We start from the raw sequence: 24,854 nt of genomic DNA, 5'->3' as shown, positions 1-24,854 counted from the left end.
TCAGAGTTCAACTGCTCAAAGATCCAGGTTTAACTTTTTCAGAAAGAAATGGAGATGGGGAGAGATGAAGGCTAAAAAGTATAGTATTTTATTGCAGAGAATGCTACCAGATAGGGCAGTTCCTTGGGTATTGAAGCTAATTACTACTGCAGCCTTTTGTGTTTAGTTTATGTGGGTTTGGAATAGACCTCTAACCTGTAGCATCAGTGCACATACCCTTGTATGCAAATGTTAATGACTTATGTAGAGTTCTGCCTAGTGTGCGCAGGGCACACTGATGTCTCCTGGTGTTTCAGCAGATCAGATCCCGTTTTCCCAGAGTGCAGTCCTTGCCAGCTTGACCACCTGGGAAGGGAGCTTAAACCTCCTACAAGGCATGCATAGTTATCTAATGATTGCACTTTTTTTTTCTCCAGAGTTATCATCACTATGTTGGTGACCTGTTCAGTTTGCTGCTATCTCTTGTAAGTAGTTTATTTCTAAAATGATAATCAGTTATTTCTGGTATTTATCATATGTTTGATTAGAAGTTAAGTAAGTGGTTATCAAGTTAAGTTTTGGTTATCGAGTTAAGTTTGGTTAAGTTAAGGTTATCAAGAAACTAAGTTTCACGGTTATCATGAAACTTTATACTTCTGTTTAATTGGGGTTTGTTCTTGGTGTAACATCTAGAAATAGTAACTCAAGATTGGAAAGGTGGTTTCCTGTGTTCAGTCTGTTACCTAAGAGTTGTGCCGATGCTCAGCTCTGGCCATACAGGTGTCATTTATTTGGCACTTATTTCAATCATATAATTAGTTGGAAATTGTCATCATACTGCTTCAGATTTTACTTCCATGAAGTATTTGAGCCTATATTTTTCACTTAAATATCGTGTTATGAAGCCAGTAAAGCCATTCTTAACTATGACTTTTATCTCATGAATAGACGTCAAACTGGAATTGTAATCCAGAGAAAGGGTGACCTTTTAAAATAATTTACTATACACTATATCAAAGTATGATAATAATTAGCTTCTGTTTGAATAGATTGTATCAACTGTTGAATGAAAGCTTTAGGATATATGAAGTCATTTCTCAACATATAGTTTTGAAATACTGTTAGAAATGGCAAAACATTATTTGAAGTATTTTTTTTTAAATTTTATTTATGTATTTATTTATTTATTCTTTTGGCCACACTGAGTAGCCTGTGGGATCTTAGTTCCCTGACCAGGGATTGAACCGAGCAGGGATTGAACCCATGCCCCATGTGTTGGGAGCTTGGAGTCTTAACCACTGAACTGCGAGCAATGTCCTTCTTTTTTTAAAATTGAGATATATTTTACATACCGTAAAATTTATCCTTTTAGGGATTGCTTGTTTTAAAACCAGCAATTCTTTTCTGTAAAAGAGAGCTTGCTAGTTTCCTGAGACTTCCTTGTATGGAAAAGTATTGGTGATGGCCAGCTATTGTTTAGTGCTCACATATGGTGGGAAGCAACATTTCTAATCCTGTGGGGAAAAGCCATGGTTCTCTGTGGCTCTGAATCTGAATTTCTTATATCCTGGGGCTTTTGCATTGAGGTTTTGCAAAGAGGTTTGTGGGTAGGAGCCAATCCTAGTTGCTGGCATACATCAAAATCTGCCCCTGTCAAAGAGTTAAATTACCATAAATTTTGGCTGTCTGTCCGTTCGATTACTTGCTTAAGTGCAGCTTGCGGTGTTTAAAGCTAAATCATATAGCATGATGGAAGTGTGGCTGAGGATGATGTTTAACTGCCTTGACATGCGAGCTTAGATGATGAGACTTTGTGCAGTTGCCTTGTTTTAGTCTTTTTAGAAAGGTGAAGTCTTTTTCGGGTCTTCCCGGAAAGACCTGAAGTGTGAAACATTTCACACTTCCCCAGAATGGAAGTCTGACAGGTGAGGGCGTTCTTATTCTAGCTGTGTTTAGCTCTGAAGAGTGAATGAGAAGAAGTGCTTGCATCAACAATTCCTCATCTAAGTAGGGGTGATTGAGTATCAGCTTGACCTACCGAATCAGATGTCCTCTAGAAATTCCAGCAAGGGAGCTCTTTATCAATCCAGGAGCCAAGGAGTAGTCCTGTGATTGAAAAAGCCTTTTTTTCATTCCTTTGATCTCTGCTGCGTGAGCAGTAAGGTTAGTGATGGGATCTTAAAAGAGAGAAAATTATTGTACAGAGGAATGACTTGAGATTAAACTAAGATGAGGCAAAAGTGTTCTGTGACTTTCTGGTCCTCCACTGTCTCTGAAATCTGGTTAATTTTCTGGATATTCTCTTTAAAACAGGCAGGAGACCTTTCCAATTAGTCTCATGCCTCGTGTCTTCATTTTCAAGTATAAAATACAGTAACTGGACTTGTTTGGGAATTATGTTGCTTTGAGTCTTAGTGACTTAGTTAAGAACTGATTGAGCCCTCACCTCTTGCTGTCTGGGTTTCTCCTTTGTCCCAGTGTGCTGGCGGCTGCTCTGTTGACCGAGGGTCAGTACTGTCATCAATGTGTTAATAAAGGTAGTTAGTACACAGTGTTGTAACATTAAATGCTTCTGGAGGCCATTTTATGGAGAAATGAGCTGGGTGGTAGAGACTGTGCTCAATTTTTTTTTAAGGTTCTCTCTCTTTTTTTTAGTTTTATTTATTTTTGACTGTGTTCAGTCTTGGTGCTGTGAGGGCTTTTCTCTAGTTGTGGTGAGCAGTCTCCGCTCAGGCTGCAGTCAGTGGGCTTCTTGCTTCGAAGGTTGGTCCGATTGGGGAGCACAGGCTCTTGGTGCAGGGCTTCGGTAGCTGTGGCGGCAGCCTCAGTACTTGTGGCTCCGAGGCTCTGGGGCACTGGCTTGGTAGCTGTGGCCCACGGGCTTAGGCGCTCTGCGGCGCGTGATACCTTCCCGGAGCAGGGAGTGACTCTGTCTGTCCTGCGTGGGCAGGCGATTCTTCACCACTGAGCCACCAGGGAAGCCTCTATGCAATTGTTTTTTTCTTTTGTTTCTTTGAAACTTGATCATTTATCTGATTTGCAAAATATTTGCCTGAAACCTGCAGATGGAATTCAGATTCCAAATAGTTCACATACCTTATTCCACACAGGGGTGTGATTCTGTAATACATTTAATTTGAAATTCAAAGAAAACTTTACTGTTTGGCACTATACACATAGTTTCTTGAACATACCTCATTTATAGTAAGACATGCCCAAAGAAACTAGATTTCCTAAACAAAGTTATGTTTTGAAATAGTCATAGACTTTTGAATTGCCTTCTGTTTGTGGCATTCGTCCCTCTTTCCAGTTTGTTCTAGTCCAAAGTTAGATTCCATGGGGTGTACCTTGTTTGAGTTCTGAATAAATCAGGATCTCTGCCAGAACAACCAGCTTGTGTTACTAGTTCAGCAGAGGAAAGCCTAAATGCTCTACATATGGTTCCATCTCTGAGGCGCAAGATCACTTTTGTTTCTTAAGCGTACAGGCCTTTTAGTTACTATTCTATACCTTCTCTTGGTCTTAGATTAGTTGTTAATTTGAGTTATGTTGTAGCTTACCCTGAGTCACAGAACTCACATCTTCAGAGTAAATTAGAAATTTAGTATTATATTGTGAAGGTGGCAAGCATTTGACTAATTGTAAATCTTACCTGCAGAGTGATAGAGAAAAAGAAATGTTGACCAGGAGACCAGAAGACCTTAATTCTGCTAGGTTGAATAATATTTGACCTGATTATGTTGTAGTATGTATGGTTCGGTGAATTTTTGAATACGATGCTGTGTGTGAAAACTTGTAATGAAGAATAAGAAAAATGTATTATTATCAGTGATTTTTTAAAATTATTATTTATTTGTGTATTTATTTTTGATGGTGCTGGGTCTTCATGACTGGCCGAGGGCTCTGGTTGCAGTGGGCGGGGCTACTCTTCATTGAGGCTCAAGGGCTTCTCACTGTGGAGGCTTCTCTTGTTGCAGAGCCCGGGCTCTAGGGTGCTATAATCGTGGACTTTTCTATTTCTCTTTAAAAGAAATCCTTGTTTGTTTCATATGTTTTAAAGCTGTTATAGAAGGATGCATGTATATGATCGTCATATGTCTTCTGATGAATTAGCGGTTCTAACATGATCAGATATCTTTATCCTTGGTAATACTCCTTAACTCAGTTTTTGCTTTGTCTTATTTATATCAATAATTGTACCACTTTTCCTCTGTTCATTTTATCTGTGTCTTTATGTTTAGAACGTGCCCTTTTGAAGACAATATACTGCTTGGGTTTACTATTTTGTCTATTCAGACTGTCTTTGCCTTTTGGCAAAGGGATATTCCTTATACAATTAATGTAACGTAAGTAATGTATATATTATAGCTAGGTTTGGGTTCACCGTTTTGTTCATTGTATTCTGTTTGGCTCAACTCATATGTGTTCCTCTGTCCTTTTATGCCTTACTTTTGGTTAATTGAATATTTTGAGTATTCTGTTTTAATTCCTTCAGGTTATTTAGCTATTTTGTATTTTTCTCTCCCTCCCCTTTATTTTATGTATTTATTTTTAAAATTTTTTCTGTGCTGGATCTTCATTGCAAGTAGACTGTCTCTAGTTGTGGGCTTGTGAGGGCTTCTCTTGTTGTGGAGCTCAGGGTAAATAGTTGTGGCATGCAGGCTCTCTCTGGGCAGGCTCTCTATTTACTGGATGTGGGATCTTAGTTCCTGGACCAGGGATCAAACCCATGTCCCTTGCTTTGGAATGCGGATTTTTAACCACTGGGCCACCAGGGAAGCCCCCATTCTCATTTTTGAAGGATTTTTTTTTTCTTTCAGCCAGTTTTAAAGGTGCTCTTCCATTATCTTCTGTCCTCCATTATTTCTGCTGAGAACTCAGCTGTAATTTGAATAATTGTTCCTTATGTGCTCTGAATGTTATCAAGATTTTCTCTTTTATTTTTGCTTTTCAGTATAAATTCTACTATGATGTGCATAGGTGTGGTTTTGTTTGAATTTATTCTGATTGGGCTTGCTGAGCTATTGGATCTTAACTGTTTTCCACCAAATTTGAGAAAATTTCAGTCTATATTCTTTTTTTTTTTTTCTCTATTCATTTTCCTTCTGAGACTACAATTCCACCTATGGTAGACTTTGATTTTCTTTTCAATTTTTTTTCCTGTTTCTTCAGATTGGATAAGTTCTGTTGATTTTTCATCAGGTTCACTATTTCTTCTGTCATCTCCAACCTTATTGTAAACCCATCCAAATATTTTTCAGTTCATATATTAAACTTTTTTGTTCTAGAATTTTTATTTGGTTCTTTATTAATGTTTTAATTTACTGTCTGAGATTCTCAATCTGTTCATTCTTTATAGCCAATTTGTTTTCTAAGTCTTTAAACATATTTATAATGCTGTTTTGTTTTGTGCTTATTCTAGAACAATAAACGCCTTTATTACATGAGCTAGCATAGGAAGGAGGAGAATTTATTTGCCTTTCTGCACCTTGATTTTCCTCAGAATTCTGGCTCCTTGCCCTCTAGCACACAGCCATTTGTAGGCCAGATTTGGGCTTCCCTCATAGCTCAGTTGGTAAAGAATCCGCCTGCAGTGCAGGAAACCCTGGTTCAATTCCTGGGTCAGGAAGATCTGCTGGAGAAGGGATAGGCTACCCACTTCAGTAATCTTGGGTGGGTAAATCCCTGGTGGCTCAGCTGGTAAAGAATACACCTGCAATGTGGGAGACCTGGGTTTGATCCCTGGGCTGGGAAGATCCCCTGGAGAAGGGAAAGGCTACCCACTCCAGTATTCTGGCCTGGAGAATTCCATGAACTGTATAGTCCATGGGGTCCCAAAGAATTGGACACAACTGAGTGACTTTCACTTTCTGCTTAAGAGACATTACCTTTTGGAGGGGTGCACCTCGCGTGCATTTGGCATGGGGAAGTTTCCTGACTAGGGATGGAACCTGTGCCCCCTGCTGTGGAAGCACAGAGTCTGCACCACTGGACTGCCAGAGAGAAGCATTACCTTTTAACTGCAGCTTCTATATAATTTTGGACTCGGCTTCTGTTGATTCCTTTGTCCTTGACTGTTGATTACATTTCTTGGGGGTTTTTTGCCTGTGTATTTTTTACTAAATGCTAGATATTGAATCTAATTAGACATTTACTAAAGCTAGATATAGATCATTGGGAAAGACCCAATGCTGGGAAAGATTGAGGGCAAAAGGAGAAGCGGGTAGCAGACGATGAGATGGTTCAATAGCATCACTGACTCAGTGGACATGAATCTGAGTATACTCTGGGAAATAGGTCGCAGAGTCGGACATGACTTAGCAACTGAGCAACAACAAGACTGTAGAATATAGACATTCTGGATTCTACTTAAATTATTAATTGATCACCTTAAACCTGTGGAAGGTTGGTTTTACCCTTTGTTGGGGCAGATCTATTTCAGTTTTGCCCTTAGAGTGATTTCTCCATTAAGATGTGGCCCTTCTGGGGTTTCAGTGGAAAGTTTGAGGTGTTTCAAGCCCCTCTAACTTCAGACTCCACGTTCTCTTTCTCTGTTATACACAGCAGCAGAAATCTCTGCTCTGTCTTTTCAGCCCTCCGGGTGTTTTCTACCAGCACCTGGCATCTGCATGCTTGGTTCAGGGATGAGCCAAGGAGTTGAGGGGAATTAAACATGTTTTGGGCCCTTTGTGACATGTCTTTTCTGAGGTTTCCTCTCTTAATTTCCAACTGCTCTGGCAGCTCTGAACTTAACTTTTGATACCTCAAGTCAAGAAGACTGCAGTGTTTTGCTTGAGCTTCACATAGACTGCACAGTGTCCTCTGGAGAAATGCTGTATAAAAGTTCCTTATTTCTTTCAAGGATTGAATCCCTTCAGACTCTACCTGCTTTGGACACTCTCTAGTACCATCAATTAGTTATTTTTTTGTATTTTGTTCAGAGTTTATAATTACTGTCTATAGAATGAGTCCGATATAAGCTACTTATTACCAGAACCAGAATATTACCTATTGACTTTTTTAATGTTCAAGTATTTTAGTTTTTCATTTCTATAGAAGTTCTTTTTGCCGCTTTTATTATAGTTTTGTTTTCCTTTCCTGTCTTCCCCCTTTTTTTCCCCTCTTTCATTCTTTTTCCCTGCATGTATTTTAAGTGTATCTTATTTCTTAAAAAATAGTAGACAGTTTATTTATAGTCTGTATCTGATAATTTCATTATCTGAAGTCCTTGTAGGTTTGTATCTGCTTTTTGCTGTCTCTCACTCATGGTGCCTTGTTTCCATATGCATTTAGTTATATTTGACTGTCATGTTCATTTTCCCTATAGATTTTTGTTTGTTTTTTGGCTGCGCCTTGTGACTTGCAGGATCTTACTTCCCTTACCAGAGGTTAAACCTGGGCCCTTGGCAATGAAAAAAGCATGGAGTCTAACCACCAGACCACCAGGGAATTCCCTGTTTTCTCTAGTTTTATTTGTATGACGTCTTTGAGGCCTGGTATGAAGGCTTTGAGGCCTGGTATGAAGGTGGGCTCCTCCAGAAAGGATTTACATTGCTTCTACCAGGTGCCTACGGCCATCACCAGAGTGCCATTCAATTAAATAAAATTCTTGGTATATTCTTTTTTAAAACCATGGGCTTCCCTGGTGGCTCAGCTACAGAATCCCCCTGCCAGTGCAGGGGATGCAGGTTTGATTCCTGAGTCAGGAAGATCCCCTGGAGAAGGAAATGACAAACTGCTCCAGTATTCTTACCTGGAGAATCCCATAGACAGAGGAGCCTAGTGGGCTGCAGTCCAGGGGGTCACAAAAGAGTTAGACACAACTTAGTGACTAAACAAACAAAAAACAGCCAAGTATGAATTTGAGTTGGCAAACTTTCATGAAGACTAATTCTCTGGGCAGTGTTTTTCTCCCTCCTGCTTGGTATTGGTATCTGAGACAGTTGATTTTCCTAGCATTCCACTCAAGGGTGTTCTTTGATTTATCCTTGTTTTAAGATAGAAAGAACTCTTTGGGGTCTTAGCTTTTTAGGGGGTGTGTGTGAAACTTTTGTTAGACTCTCTACCTTGAGTGGGCCCTGAGCTTTGTCATGCCCTGTGAGGTCTGGAACTAGAAGCACAGTTGATCTGGGTTAGTATATCCTCTCAGAGTGTGGAAAGCAGCCTGTAGTCACTTTATTTCCTTCTGAGGAGTGCTTGCCTTTGCTTAGTGTTTTTGGTCTGAGACTTGGTTACGTTTCTCTCGTGGATGCGTGTGAAGTATTAGGATGTTTTGACTTGTTGATAGTGGAAAGGAAATCTAGGTACCTGGCCCAGCATATTATTTTGTACTATATGAGAAAGTCTGTTTATCTTATTCTGACCCTATAATCTTTTCATTTATAATTTGTCAGATAAGAGAATTTGAACTGAAAGTCCTAGTATAGAAAGTATGGAAGTAAAAAGGAAAGATAATTCAAATTCAGAGCTGCCAAAAATAGGGCATATTCCTATTCTGCACTGTAGTAATGAAAGGGCCGTAGCTGAGATAGAGTTGGCTTCAGGCTAAAGGAGAGTAACTTTGTGCCTCCTCATCTGGATCTTGGGGTCCTCTTCCAGACTCCCAGACTGTGGAAGAATAGAGTTCTATTTCCTTGGCTGGGTATCCACTGGGGGCTGCCCTCAGCTCCTGGATGCCATCCACATCCTTGCCCTTCCATTGTCAAAACTAGCAAGAGAGAATCTTGCTGTCTGTCAAGTCCTTCTCATCCTCTAGTGGTCTGGGTTCAGTAAGGAGTTAGAAGCCATACAGTGGATTAAACACAGGAGGTTTACTGTAACTGTACACCGTGACAGGAGAGTAACTCTAAGAGAGGAGGAAACTCCATATGGTGCCTGAGGGCTCGACACGGGCGGGCAAAGACAGCTTGGAAAGGGTCCAGACCTTGTTGGAGAAGGTATAGTTCAGCCCACCAGATAGTGGAGAAGTTCATTGGTTTGGCCAGGCTGGAGCTCGCCTGGAGTTGCTGGGCAAACACTTGGCCACACTCCGGAGTACAGGCAGGAGAGCGGGCATGGGAGATCAGTGACCTGGGTGTGCATTGGGAATCCTTGCGACCCTATGAGCAGGAGGACCTTGAAGCATGTAGTCCAAGCAGGGGCTCTGGTTTCCATGCTGAGAGGGCTGCAGAAAGGTTATTTCCAGGCCTCACCTCTACCTCGAAGAATGACCGTGTCCTGGGCTAGAGCCTGTGCAGGTTCCGCCAAGTGTCCTCACACCCGCTCCCTGTTGCCTGCTATGCCCCTCCAGCTCCCTCTGCTGAGAAAGCTTGACATCATGCTCACTTTAAAGGAGAAAACAGAATTCATTTGTTTATTACAGAGCTCTTATTACAGGGTGCATTACAAGATGACTGGCAATGAATTAATAAGTGGTACATGCACTCCAGATGTCCTTGGTCAGGAAGACTCCTGTCTCTTTTAGGAACTCACCTGATTAGGTCAGGCACACTCAGTAATTTCTCTTTCTTTTCTTTCTTTTTTTAATCTAAATATGGGCTTCCCAGGTGGCTCAACGGTGACGAATTCCCCTGCCAGTGCAGGAGATGCAGGTTCAATCTCTGGGTCAGAAAGATCCCCTGGATAGGAAATGGCAACCCAGTCGAGTATTCTTGCTTGGAAAATCCCCTGGCAGACTATAGTTCACGAGGTCACAAAGAGTCAGACACAACTGAGCACACATGTAGTCGATTTATAGTGTTTCAGGTGTACGGCAAAGTGATTCAGTTATACCTATACATATATATATATATATATTCTTTTCCAGATTATTTTGCATTATAAGTTACTATCAGATGTTGAATATAGTTTCCTGTGCTATATGTTCCTTGCTGATTATCTATTTTGCATATAATAGTGTGTATCTGTTAAGCTCTTAATTTATCCCTCTCCTCCTTTCCCCTTTGGTAACCATAAGTTTGTTTTCTGTTTATGAGTTTATTTCTGTTTTGCAAATAAGTTCCTGTGTATAATTTTTTAGATTCCACATAGGAGTGATTGTCTGACTTACTTAGTATGATAATTTCTAGGTCCATCCATGTTGCTTCACGTGGCATTATTTCATTCTTTTTTGTGGCTGAATAATGTGTGTGTGTGTGTGTGTGTGTGCCACATCTTTATCCATTCATCTGTTGATGGAAATTTCCCTTTCTTAAAGTGAACTGTATTTTTTTTGAGGTGTAGTGGATGTATAATATTATGTTTCAGGTGTGCAGCATGGTGGTTCATAATGTTTAAAGGTTATATTCCATTTATAGTTATTACAAAATATTGGCTGTATTCCCTGTGTTGTGCAGTACATCCCTGTAGCTAATTTTGTACATAATAGTTTGTGTCTTAATTCCCTGCCTTTGTAATGCCCCTCCCCGTTCCCTCTCCCCACTGGTAACCACTGTTTTGTTCTTTGTGTCTGTGAGTCTGTTCCTGTTTTATATTCACTAGCTTGTTTTACTTTTTAAATTCCACCTGTAAGTGATGCGCAGTATTTGTCTTTCCCTGTCAAGGCAGCTGTATCCTATAGCGTAATTTAATCATGGCGGTGGTTCTCCCATCATATCCCCTCCCCCTGTTTATACAGGTGTATATGCAAGGGGCTGGGAATTTGGGGGCACCGTCTTAGAATTCTGCCTCCTGCAGACTGCGTGGGGTGGGAGAGGAGGCGGAGATGAGCATGGCTCCGTGCTGCCTGAGAGACTCCTCGCTAGAGTAAAACCGGCTGTATTTCAGTCTGTGGCTTGAATACATTTTTAGCTGTCTCACAGAGAAAGGAATGACTAGTGTTTATTGAACATCTATTTGTCAGCTACTACAAGAGCGCTTTCGTATATTATTCCTTTGGTTCTTAACATCTTAGGGCAGGGATTATATCTTCGTTTTATACAGAGGAAAACCAAGGCTCAGGGTTGTAAGATCAGTTGCCTGGAGTCACTCCCCTTATTTTTATTAATTTTTATTTATTTGGCTGCACCAGGTCTTAGTTGCATCACACAGGGTCTTTATTGGTGCCCTGCGAACTCTTAGTTGCGGGCTTGTGGCATCTAGTTCCTTGACCATCCACTAATTTTTGATGTAGTTAAAACTGAATCTAACCCTATCTAATACTGAATTCCATGCTTTCTGATAGTATCTAATAGCATCACTGCCCTTGAAAGAATTTTCGTCTTTGGACTGGAATGAGGGTGTTTGACAGAAGTCATCTCAGTAGAGACAGGGCAAGTCAAGTCTCTGCTGCCTCTTAAGGGGCCCCCGCTGCAGGGACCACGGAAAGGAAGCCCTAGCCCGGCTCCTCTTTTCCAACAGGGAAGCTGAGCCGCTGTCTGCTTGACCTGTGCGTCACCAGGAAATAGCCATGCCTCTGTTCCCTGTTCTCTTATCTGAATGTGGAACAAAAGAACAAAGCAGGATTTTGAGCGAGTCAGTATAGCCTTTTCTGTGGGGAGGACGTATTTTGTGCTTGAGGAATTCTAATGACCAAGAGCTGAGCTCATGATAAGTGGCCAGGAGTGTTTGTAGATGTATACCCTACTCCTCTCTCTTCCAAAGCAGGCTCTGCCACCCCTCTTGGTTTGTCTTTCACAAGCTCATGAACCCGGGGGTGGGGGTGTGGGCGTGGCCCCTTGACCGAGATTCCTTTTGGCATCCTTCGGACATTGGAGCATGACATTGGTAAAGAATTGTGGATAAAAGAGGAACTCTAAGCTGCCTGATGTGTTTCATCCATAATGCCCCATGGAAGCAGCCCAGTATCATGGGACTCAGACAGAAGTCCTGGGTTCCCTTTCCAGCTCTTTCCCTGTTCGCCATGGGAGTATTAAGCTCCCTAGGACACAGTTTCTTCATTGTTAAAATGAGGGAGGTGAACTTGACCTCTGGTCCATTCCAGCGCCACTGTTCTCTGAAAGATGTTACTGTGCTTTCGCTTCCTCGGTAGTTTGAATAAGCTTAGAAGGTTAGTTATTAGGCTGGACTTCAGGTTGTGGAGACATGTGGAAAAGTTTGGGCAAATACGAAGAGTACATTTAGTTCTGTTTTCTTGGACACATAAATAATAGATTCATTGGAATATGAGCTCTTTCTCCACCCACTTCCATCAATTCAGAATGGATTTTTTTTTTAATTCTTCCAGTTCTCCACTGTGTTTATCAGCTTGAAAGAAAAATCTGAAGTCAAGCAATAACCAGAAGGGCAGGCACAGAACTCAGCTGGTTTCAAGGGGGAAATTCCACCACGAAATTTCAAATGAACTGACCTGGGCTGTTTCCCAAGGAATTTTCTTGAACTTTGGTTTGTTGTGGTGGTGATTGTTATAAGTAAGCTGTTTTGCTTGATTTGAAGCATTAAAAATAGTCTGTAAAATTAAATTCAAAAAAGTTCCTGAATACTGATCTGAGCAAGCAGAGGGGACTTCATTCTTGCTCCTGGATATTTCTTTTTTACCTCAGGTACCAAAGGCTCAGGGGTGGACCTCACCAATAGTTAGCAAATGGATTCTTTGTTTTCTTAACTCCCAGACAGTTTCAGTTCAGTCACTCAGTCGTGTCCGACTCTTTGCAACCCCATGAATCACAGCACGCCAGCCCTCCCTGTCCATCACCAACTCCTGGAGTTCACTCAAACTCATGTCCATCGAGTCGGTGATGCCATCCATCCATCTCATTCTCTGTCGTCCCTGTCTCCTCCCGCCCCCAACCCCTCCCAGCATCAGAGTCTTTTCCAGTGAGTCAACTCATCGCATGAGGTGGCCAAAGTATTGGAGTTTCAGCTTTAGCATCAGTCCTTCCAATGAACACCCAGGACTGATCTCCTTTAGGATGGACTGGTTGGATCTCCTTGCAGTCCAAGGGACTCTCAAGAGTCTTCTCCAGCACCACAGTTCAAAAGCATCAATTCTTCGGCGATCAGCTTTCTTCACAGTCCAACTCTCAAATCCATACATGACCACTGGAAAAGCCATAGCCTTGACTAGACGGACCTTTGTTGGCAAAGTAATGTCTCTGCTTTTTAATATGCTATCTAGGTTGGTCATAACTTTCCTTCCAAGGAGTAAGCGTCTTTTAATTTCATGGCTGCAGTCAGCATCCGCAGTGATTTTGGAGCCCAAAAAAATAAAATCTGACACTGTTTCCAGACAGTTTAGATTTAGCTAAACTGATTGATGCCTTCTGAACTGCTGTCAGGTAAAGTATTTCAGAAGGTAACTTTTGTAGGAGGAACATTCATCCCGACCTGATGATGGGTTCAGGAGCTGCTGCCACTTAATTAGTATCAACCACAGGCGAATTGTCTCATCTCTCTCTTCCTCAGTTTCCTTAACCATGTTGTGGGAAAATTAAAAGAAAGATCATTTGTGAAGTATAACTTGATTTTTTTTTTTTAAAGCTCTCTGACTGTTTATAACATGCAGTCAGAATCAAGAGGCATTGCTATCCTTCATTGTACAAAGTGCTGGGAGATGGTTGTTTTTATTAAGTATTATACATTTTTGGTAAAGAGAAGAGACAGAGGCGAGGCTCTAACATGTTTTTATTTAGCATTTCTAACCACTGGCCGGTACTTCAGTCTGTCCTGAAAAGACGGACACTGTTTGTACTGTCTGCTTCCATTGCCTGCTGGGATCGGGAGAGTCCGGATCTGTGTGGACTTTTCTGTAACCCTCAGCCCTGCCGTTTGTGTTCGCCGTAGTCACAGCTCTTTAGTGTATCTGCCTGTGTGCCCTCCTCTCTCTCTTTCTCAGAGAGATGTTAAACCTCAGCTGCGAGTCTGCATGTTTTGTTTGTGTTGGATACTGCAGTTCTAAGGACAAATGAGAGACTCTCCTCTCAATTAACTTTTTGTTTATAAAGTGAGTCAGCTTGAGGTACTATCTTGGCCCAATGTCCTCAGGTGTCACATTTCCTGTCACAGAACCGCTTTCTGTTGGGGTGGGGTGGGGAGGGCTGGTGCCTTCTTTCTTTCTATAGGTAAAGCTGCTAGAGCTGGTGTGTGTAGATTCTTTAGCAGTATGATGGTCAGGGATCAGCATCAGCTTATCGATCCTTTGATTGGGAGAGTTATAAAAATTACAGCAAATGGAAGAAAAGAGATCTAACCAGACTGTGGCCTGGTTGCGTTTGGCTACTTCCTGTCTTCTAGGGGAATTTAAAGTCCTAAAATAGTAGAAGGAGACTACTATAGCAGGTTATCTACTTTCCTTAGAAAGCAATTCCTAATATCCCACGTAGAGAGGATAGTGATATCAGATTAGGATGCCGAAATCCATCCTCTAGGATCTGTAGCAGATAGAGACACCCTCTCCGTAAATGAGAGCAATTTATTTCTAATGTAAATAAAAACATGTATTTTGAATAAGAATTAAAGGCACTGTGTGTTCTACTTCATTCTGGGCTCCCTTCCTTCCTGCGCTCCCCATCACAGGAGCACCCCCTCCATCATTCTTTCACCCTCGTCTCACTGATGCTGTATTCTGTAAGCTGTGTGAGGGCAGTGCCACTTCATTTTCTTCTTGTGTGTGCTGAGGCCACCTTAAATATTTGTTTAATGAAGTAAATCATGGAATGGTTTGAATGGCCAGACGTTAGCTTGCTGTTTCTGTTGAGTTGTATGAGTTCTTTATATATTTTGGATATTAGCCCCTTATCAGGTGTATGATTTACTGTCTTTCTTCTTGTTCTTTGCTTTGGTCTGAGTTCAGTGATTTTCAGATTTCACTGGGTATGTGGGTTCCTGTATCAGATAGAAAACCGTTTATTCAGAACTTTGTGAATGGTGGAAGAAAACCTTAAAGTCAGTTTTGGGCTATGTGCGGTTTTTCACTTCTAACCCTGAAGTAAGTACGTAACACCATCATACGTCCTCCATAATCGAGTCTGTGATACAGAGGAATAGCTTATTACTTTAGATCTGAAGTAAGCAAGGGCAGTTAGATGTCCATTTGGTTCAGCTCCACTGGGTCCCCACAGATATGTAACACATTTTAGTGGTGACGGTGATGAGAAAAGGTGTACTCAGGTGATATATTCTAACTGGGAGACGGTGGGCTGAAATTAACCCTGGCTGTACCAGTAAAAATGGGTATGTTGAACTTCCCTGGTAGTCCAGTGGTTAAGAATCGCCTGCCAATGCGGGGGACACAGGTTTGATCCCTGGTCCGGGCAGATCCCACATGCCACGGGGCTGCTAAGCCCATGAGCTGCACCCACTGAAGCCCTTGTGCCTGCGAGCCTGTTCTCCACAAGTCAAGAAGCCACTGTGACGAGAGGCCTGCACGCCACAACTGGAGAGTAGTCCCCACTCACAGCAGTGAAGATCCAGGGCAGCCAGTAAATAAATGAATAAAAGATTTAACAAATATGGGTGTGCCATGTTGGTTGTGGGTCTTAGCATTTGGAGAATGGATAAAGTAAACTGATTTTTCCTGGGCCCAGAAGTGGTGATTTTGATTAACTGAGATTAGGCAAAAACACTTGAATGACAATGTCATATGAATTCAGGAGATCTTGAATACTTGGAAAGGGAATTAAAAATATGAGTGAAAAGACCAGAGGCATACTATGATGAAACTTCATTGGTTTGTCAATAATGTATCAAAATGAAGACAGGATTTGGTCTGCGAAGCCTTTTTTTTTTAAATAAGATATGCTTCCATTAAACATGATGTGTTTTATGAACTTTAAATGTATTGAAAATTTGGTCTGAACAGAATAGATTTAAATTCTACCAAAGCACTCTCCTCGTCCTAACTTACGATGGTCCTATTCCAGCATGACTTCACCACTTTTTGTTGTGCTTCCTTCCCCGTTATTTTTTAGTTGGCTGATTGCAATTCTGGCCCAACTCAACCCTCTCTTTGGACCACAGTTGAAAAATGAAACCATCTGGTACCTCAAGTATCATTGGCCTTGAGGAAGAAGACCTGCTCACTGGTACTCAGTCATTGAGGTGACTATGCCCTTGACCTTTCACATCAGCGTTGTCAGTCTGTCAGCTGGAGTCTGCCTGGACTTTTCCTCCTTTTAACACTTGGCAAGGGCGGGCTGCTCTGAAAGCAAATACAACTGAATAGCAGAAATAGAACTTAGGCCATTCACTCTACCGAAGGATTTATCCACAAGATTTTTAAAAATTGTATTCTTCCCCAGAATATTCTTGAATTAATTTTGCATGTGGTCTTTCGGGCACAGATCAAGAACATGACTATTTATACTTGGTATTTTGAGATTCAGCAACTTGAAGTGGCAGACAGATTTTAGATGAAGGGTGTCTCTGAATGCTTTGACAGAGAGAGACAGATGCATTTTGAAAATTGGTTTTAAAATTGCAGTTTTCATTTGCTTCTGAGCACCAGAGAAGTGAGGAGTGGTGTAATGGAAAGATTTATTCACTGGCCAAGAGTCAGAAAACTTGTCATTTCATTTGTTCCTCTATCTCCATTTTGTTAAATGGAGGTTAGTGCTAAATGCTTCCCTAGATTCAGGTTCAGCTTTTTTGGCAAGCATACTTAAATGGTTCTGTGAACTTCATATTGCCTTATATTAGGAGACACACAGTGCTTGGCTCTCTGGTCTTTAGTGATGCCAAGGTGCTGGATTCTGATCCCTCCAGGTGAAGAGGTCTCTGTCAACCTTTATCCAGTGATTTTTATCCATTGATGATCTTAGCCTGCATTGCAGTAGAAATTGCAAAATGGAAATTTTTTACTTCTTTTATTACTCATATATTTGATTAGGTGAAAGATTTCTGTAAAAACAAACTTTTCATCATCGACTAGGGTTATTTAGTAACCTTGAAATATAGATCAGATAAGAAAAGCACGATATATATTTAATTTTTTCTTTTAATTTTCAGAGTAAGATGTTGGTGCCCAAGTTACTTCCAGGGAGTCCAGTGAGGTTTTCTGTTCTTTCCCTTTCAGTTTATCATTACACATTTGTTAGCCTTTTTAGGTTCAGTTCTTTCTTTGGCCTTATGGGCACTGTCTGGACTAGCTTCTGTGTCCCTGTGCTGTTAGTCTTTGGAAGTTCCTTTTCTGGCAACATCAAGGTGTCCCAGACCTTTCTTCTGTGTTTTTCCACCTGGAATCAGCTTTCCCTCCAGTTGCTTTCTAAATTTCTGACTGAAAGGATCCCTGGTTCATTAGTCAGTCCTCAAGCTTAGTTGACCTTTTTTTTTCCCCTAGTGGAAGTAGTATTTTAAAACCATCTGATTGCTGGGTGCATTCATTTCTGGTAGGGTGGGTTGTTACTTCTAAGTCTTTACCATGGACAAAGCCAGAAAGTACACATTTTTATAAAGAAAAAAAAATCACAAGTTTATGTCAGTATTTCTAATTCATGTATAACATTACAGGGTTTTTATTTGACTTCTTTGGTTTTATACTTGAATATCATTCACATATGCTAAAAATCTTGCCTTCTGAAGACTAGCTTACTGACTTTGATTATCCAGATGTTATAGGATATATAGGATTATCCTGTGTTTTATAGGACATATTAAACTATATGTTACAGGGTAATCAAAGTGGTAATTAAGTAATATAAAGTATTTTTAAAATAACACCAATATATGTCTACTAGCTATAAGGTTATCGAATGCAGTGTAGAATTTCTTTGCCGCTTTATTTGAGAAACAAAATGCTATTTTTTGAGGTTGCTTGAAATAATTATTTCCTCTGGTGGTTATCATTTCAGTATACAGTTAGATTTAAATGATTTATTTTGTGTTCGGTTTATAGTAATTTTTTCTTTTTTATTTACTACTTTTTTGGGAATATGTAGAACATTTCCAGAGTCAAAATTATCAGTAAGATATATTCATAGAAGTCTCTATCCTTGCAGTGTTTCCTTGTGCAGAGATAAGCATTTGCATGTGTGTGTAGGCATACATGTCCATCCTCCCTGGACACACACAGGTGTTACAGGAGAGACGTCATAGTACATTTGCTGTTCTGTACCTTGCTGTTTTCACTGAAAAATATATCCTAGAGATCGCTCCTCCTATCAATGGATAGAGATCTTCCTCCATTCTTTGTATAGCCATTAATGTCCCTTTGGATTATTTCCAGTCTTTTGTTATTATTGATGATAAAGCCACAGTGCCATCCTGCATGTATTTTGTATTTTTGTGTTTTTACCAGTAATCTTTGGATTAGAGTCCTTGAAAATAGAATCTCTGAGTTGAAGTATAAATTCTTCCTCTAGATCTTACTACATTCCCTTTGTTGGGACTGTACTATTTTTATATTCCCACCAACAATGTGTGAGAGTGCCCATTTACTCATAGCTGGAATTTTTGCCATTCTGATAGGTAGGCAACTATTTTTTCCCTTAGAGTTTTATCTGCCTAAAGGGGTTTTAATTCCCTTTTACATAGATTTTCTTTTAATCTGATTCATATATAAGAGTGTGTGTGTGTAATCTGCCTTTTTTGTTTTTTCCATCAAGTTCTATTTTCTGTCCTTCCTCTTAGCTATACTGACTATGAGGATATTGATTGGGGTTTAAAGCTGAGAACCTTAGGCCTCAGAGTGGGATCCCGTTCTAGTGGAGACCATCACTTACCTTCTTTTGAGCCTCATTTCCACCTCTTACCATAAGTAAATTGGGCCCTTCTACCCTGAATAACAGTGTGTGGGGATCTGTTTCATTTGCCCATTCTTTTCAGTTTCACATGTTTGTAACCCGATGGATGAATTCCTAACACTTATACTCTGGTTCACAGCACAGACTAAGACTGCTTGAAACCCTTACATTAAAGTTTGTTCCTTTGAAAGCAGAATGCCAGGAAATAGAGCTCACCAGGCAGCCCTGGTCATGAGCATCAGGTCATGTTGATTCCATGTTTAAGAGAGTGATTGTGATAGTACCACAACTCTAGGCATTTGGAATTATCACATCAGGAGATCTAATCTCTGCCTAACATTGGAGCAAACAAAACCCTTAAGATAGGACCTCACTTTTCTCTGGTAAAATTCAAAGAATGAGCTAAATAAAATCCTTTAAGAACTTTGAACACATCTGGGATGATAAAGGAGTGCAGAAACCAGATTTAGACTTGTCCTCACCTGGTAAGGAAAAGCATTCAGTTCTGTACGTGACTCTTTAAGAGGCCAGATTTGGACAGTAGGAGGTGTAGACCAGGCATGGTATTCAGTGGAGAAAAATGAGGAACAGTCATGGAAGCTATCGAATAATTTTATACAGATGAAATTGAATTGATCTCAGACAGGACACTTACAAACAGCTAGCCAGACCTTTGTTAACTTAAAACACTTTAATTGCCATAATTTGCTTTGATATGTTGATAGACTGAGTTATACCACATTATGTTTATTGGCTGGAAATTTTGCCCAGTACTTCTAAGAATAGTCCTCAGTCCATCTCTGCCCCCTGCCAGTCAAGTCTCTGCCTCTAGAGCCTCGATCTATGAGATACTTATTGGAACTGTCACATCAAGTTTGCTGTTTTTCCAATGTCCTATTTTCCTACAAAATTGTGGTGTTGGAGAAGATGCTTGAGAGTCCCTTGGACTGCAAGGAGATCAAACCAGTCCACCCTAAAGGAAATCAACCCTGAATATTCACGGTAAGAACTGATGCTGAAGCTGAAGCTCCAATACTTTGACCACCTGATGCGAAAAGCCGACTCACTGGAAAAAACCCTGACGCTGAGAAAGACTAAAGGCAGGAGGTGAAGAGGGCAACAGAGGATGAGATGGTTGGATGGCATCACCGACTCAATGGACATGAGTTTGAGCAAGCTGCGGGAGATGGTGAGGGACAGGGACGCCTGACATGTTGCAGTCCATGGGGTCACAGAGTCAGACGTGACTTACCAACTGAACAGCATTTTCCTACAACTTTGGGGATGTGATACTTGTATAGAGTCTACTCAGAGTGGCTTCAGACCACTGTTCTATAAGTTAGTTAAACACATCATGGTAATATATTTAGAGGAGCCTATATAGTTTCAGTTCAGTTCAGTTCAGTTGCTCAGTCGTGTCCGAGTCTTTGCAACCCCATGAGTCACAGCACTCCAGGCCTTCCTGTCTATCACCAGCTCCCGGAGTTCACTCAAACTCATGTCCATCGAGTCGGTGATGCCATCCATCCATCTCATTCTCTGTCGTCCCTGTCTCCTCCTGCCCCCAATCCCTCCCAGCATCAGAGTCTTTTCAGGTGAGTCAACTCGTCGCATGAGGTGGCCAAAGTATTGGAGTTTCAGCTTTAGCATCAGTCCTTCCAATGAACACCCAGGACTGATCTCCTTTAGGATGGACTGGTTGGATCTCCTTGCAGTCCAAGGGACTCGCAAGAGTCTTCTCCAGCACCACAGTTCAAAAGCATCAATTCTTCGGCGATCAGCTTTCTTCACAGTCCAACTCTTACATCCATACATGACCACTGGAAAAACCATAGCCTTGAGTAGACGGACGTTTGTTGGCAAAGTAATGTCTCTGCTTTTTAATATGCTATCTAGGTTGGTAGTAACTTTCTTTCCAAGGAGTAAGCGTCTTTTAATTTCATGGCTGCAATCAGTATCTGCAGTTTACCGCAGTCCTAAAGGGCAGGCATTCTATTTTATTATAAAGTCTGGACCAGAGAGGAATAGAGTATTGGTTATTAGGCCTCTGCCCTGAGGGAGCTGTTTTCTTATGCATTCCAAAAATATTTGAGTGTCACGAGGTGGATAGCACCATGATCCACCGTGAGTGGGGATTTCAGAAGAATCTGTGGGCTCTAAAGTGGTTCGTGATCTGTTGAGAGGTTGGATTTAAGCCATACTTGTGAAAAGTTTAAATAGTGCAAGATGCTTTATGGTTAAGCCTGTCATAGTTTTCCCTGTCACTTAGGGTCAGAACCCATTTGATTGCTTCTTTCTCCTTTCTCTTCCTTGACTCCATTTGAGCCTGTTTCACTACTTGTCTGCCTGTCTATTCATTGTTTCTCTTTCTGGGACCCTAATTTCTGAACTGATCACTGCAACTCTGGGTACTGCAGTGGATGCCTCTGTACTCGGGGTCTCTACAAACCACTGCCTTGTTTATCTTCCTGACACAGCACTTCCTGGAACACATCACTGCTTGCCCCAGAAGCTCAGTAGTTCTCTATGAGCTACCACAGGGCTCTTTTGTAAATCATGGGGTCCCTGATTCTAATGGGTACATGCTGTTTGGAATGCTGTATGTTACATGTTGTAAGCACAACTTGTCAGGGTCACTGAAGGTCCCATGCACCACAGAAGATAAGAATGACTGATCTGCAGATTCTGTCCCATTTTCTCACTCGGTGGTTGAGGCCTGCCACATCTGCCCTCAAACCACCTTCATAGCCCCTCTGTCACAACTTTCCTCAGTGACCTACTGGTTCCAGCCACACTGTTTTCGTGTTCTCAAGCTAATTAGCTTTCCTTGGCTTTTCCTGCCTCTTACTATCTGTTCTGTTCTGTTCAGTCGCTCAGTCGTGTCCGACTCTTTGCGACCCCTTGGACTGTAGCCTACCAGGCTTCTCCATCCATGGGATTCTCCAGGCAAGAATACTGGAGTGGGTTACCATTTCCTTCTCCAGGGGATCTTCCCGACCCAGGGATCGAACCCGGGTCTCACGCATTGGAGGCAGATGCGTTAACCTCTGAGCCACCAGGGAAGCCCTTCGCTAATTCAGAAGGCAGGTTAGTGAACACATGATTCGGTGAGCATTGTTCTGGTGTCTTGTCTCCACTCACCCGTTCTCTTCATTCTTCCTGATGTTTTCTCTTTGACTGTCCAGCTTGCAATCCTTGCACTGTGTTTCCTGGCCACAGTGGCTTCACAGTGATCTCTTCCGTCCTAAGTGTATTTGGCTCTGGAGGTTTTGCCATCCATTCAGTGCATTGCCTTGAATTGTGAAGCACAATGCCTGTAGTTTGATTAAATACCTCTTGTAGTTAATCTCCTACAATAAATATATACGTTACACATAATAGTAAAGAAGGAACTATTTTGTGAATTTATCTGGAATGAAAAATTAAAGATAAAAATGATATCTATTCTTTGTTTAAAAAAATATATTCACTCATTCTTCTCTGAACAGATTTCTTGGTTCTAGCCTTAATATTTTTCTGTTGTCTTCATTCTCAGTCTTAGCTGAAAGTAGCCTTGTGACTCCTTTATTTTACAAAATGAGAACGTGGACCCTTTGGTCGAGTTCCCCAAAATGGCTGTTTCATATCAGAGAGACGATTAGAATATATGCTTCTTTAATTCACCCCAAAATCAGACCACAAGTCTGTGCCACTGAACATAATGCTCACTCACATTGATCTTAAACTGGTATTGCTGAGCTTGAGGGAAAATCATCCCCTCTCTCCATGTGGTTTTTCAAAAGTGAAGACTTGTTTTCCTCTTTTGTGGTTGTTCATTTGCCCAGAAGGGTCTAAACAATGAGGAAGTCTCACAGTATGCTCTTCATAGAAATTAACACACACACACATATAAAATCTGGTTTCAGTACTTCAAATATTCTCAAGAAAAATTAATAATCTGCCTGAAACTCGGGTCTATGAAGAGGGCTGTTCCGCTGGCTTAAGTAGAAGAGAAAATATCAGATTAGAGGAAAGTTTTTCTGAAGGGCTTCCTTCGTGACTCAGCAGTAAAGAATCCACCTGCCCAGTACAGGAGATGTGGGTTTGATCCCTGGATCGGCAAGATCCCCTGGAGGAGGAAATGGCAACCCACTCCAGTATTCTGGTCTGGGAAGTCACATGGACAAAGGAACCTGGTTGGCTACAGTTCATGGGTTTGCAGAGTTGGACGCTACTGAGTGGCCGAGCATGCACATAAGGTTTTGTGAAGCCGAGGAAGAAGCTGGTAGCTCTGGCCATTACCCCTACCTGGCCTGCTGTTTTCCTTAATACATGGTAAAAAAAAAAAAAAAAGCTCTGTAATTATATCTTCAGTTAACTGTTTACAGTGTCATTCCCTAGCAGGTCCCCAGCAGTCTTGTGCTTTCCACCACCCAGGACAACTGGCTTACCCAGTTTGCTCCAGGAAGACTTAGCAGCAGTCTTGTGTCTGCTTCCAGGCACCTTGGCCCTGGGGCCTTGGGAAACCTATTGTTTAATCATCCTGCACTGTGGATTCTCCTGGATGTGCCCACTGGTTTGGGAAATCGCAAGAGCCCATCTGGTCTACCTATGGGTTTTTCAACCTTCAATCTTTGTCAGATTTGCCTGCCACAACCACACCTCATCTGAATTTTAACTAGCCCCTCACTCCACCTGCACCTAAATAAACCTTTTCTGGCAAATGGTGGGTCATAACCAGCTTGTTTTCCCACTAACTCAGTGCTTGTGTGGAAATTACCTCTTAAAGACACTATTTGTTTAATTTTCTTTTTTTTTAAATTTCAAAAGTAAGCATATGTGACTTTATTTATAAAACATTATAAAATCAGCTTTATGTGAAGGAGTTCATGAGACCACTGTGTGAAGATACCTATTTTAAATGCTTGCTAGCTCTGCAAAGGTGGTGTTGCAGCTTGAAACTTCTAGAAAAATTCTCCTTTGTCACCTACACTTGGGGTGGCAAGAATAGTGAGCCATCTCGAGTACCAAGCAGCCTGCTGTTGAGGAGTTTGTGGGAGCCGGGCCTCCTTGTTGTTGGAGGAGAAGTGCAGATACAGGTTCTTGAGGGCCAAGTGAGCTTGCCAGACCCCAGTGCGACTGGTTTCAGTGCTCTCCACTCTCCCTGCTCTCTGTAGCACTGTCAACCAGGACTTGGGCTCCTCGGTTTAGCATTGTCCTCGGTAACTGGACTTCTTGTCACAGCCCTGCCAGAACCTTGTATTTTAAGCCCACTGTCATTCAGGCATTTATGGAGCACCTGTATATAGGGTTGGCCAAAAACTTTGTTCGGGTTTTTCCACACCATCTTATGGAAAAACACGAACAGACCTTTTGGCCAACACAATATTTGAAATGATTAGCCTGGTTAACTTTCTCGGTGTTACCCTCTTGCTCTCCTGAGGATGGTGGAAAGGCCCAGTTACTGGAATGGTTTTGTTTTACAGGTCACGGAGAGAACTTCTCTAGATGCAAAATCACCTCCATACCAGTCCACCTCCTTGACGTGCCCTCTGTGGCCATCAGCTGCCTTAAACGTTCACCCACATTTGAATCTTTTTCTACAATGCAGTATTTTTTTCCTGTCACCTTTTTTAAACTTTGAATGATGTGCCTCTTTAAGCTAAACTGTGCTGCCTCTGTAAAATCTTTATGTACTCTTCCGAGATGGAAAGTGCTGGCCTTCTGAGAAATAATGTTACTCTCTCCTTGGAACCGATGGATTTGAAGATGACTCCTGCCTGCTCACAACATGAGAATCAGCGGAGTGTTTAAAAAACTGTTACATGACAATAAGTCTCCAATGGGGCAGTCAGTCGGAGAACACATTTTCCAGGGAAAATCTGACCCACAGAATTATACCAAAGTATTTTCGGGTTGAATTTCTTATTTCTGTCATCTGTTGGAATAAATTATTTTTCTGCGCTCTATGGAAACCTGGTTTTTTAAATAAGCTCATTTCTATCTCTAGATAAGGCCTTTTTGAAAAATGATTTTGTACCTCCAAATTTAGCTTGGATGGATCAACCTGGTTGTGTAGTTTGAGATGACTGAGGAATCTGGTAAGTACATTTCTTAACTATCCAATAAACATCTCAGTGCTTGCTATAGCCACTGGAGGAGTCTAAGAAGTGGATATTGGGTCCCTGCAAATCCAAGAGCTGGAAGGCTACTGGGAGGTAAGGTTGGTATACATGGAACTAGAGATCAAGGCCGTGTTTCACCACTGTCCATAAACATGCA

At 41.4% G+C, this 24,854-nt stretch overlaps 1 protein-coding gene across 1 annotated transcript in view; it reads left to right on the top strand.

Moving 5' to 3' along the window:
- ATP6V0E1 (ATPase H+ transporting V0 subunit e1) overlaps positions 1-24,547 on the top strand; it is a 29,883-nt gene extending 5,336 nt beyond the window's left edge. Inside the window, exons 2-4 of the mRNA XM_055421837.2 lie at positions 417-464; positions 15,825-15,954; positions 24,059-24,547. Coding sequence (XP_055277812.1) covers positions 417-464; positions 15,825-15,918 — 142 coding nt within the window. The 3' untranslated portion in view covers positions 15,919-15,954; positions 24,059-24,547. The remainder of the gene's footprint in view (positions 1-416; positions 465-15,824; positions 15,955-24,058) is intronic.
- The last annotated feature ends 307 nt before the right edge of the window (positions 24,548-24,854 follow it).

The sequence above is a fragment of the Moschus berezovskii genome, chromosome 18, assembly GCF_049115385.1.
Source record: "Moschus berezovskii isolate FMDL1 chromosome 18, NW_MosBer_1.0, whole genome shotgun sequence".
Lineage (NCBI taxonomy): Eukaryota > Metazoa > Chordata > Mammalia > Artiodactyla > Moschidae > Moschus > Moschus berezovskii.
This window is presented reverse-complemented; position numbering and strand designations above follow the sequence as displayed.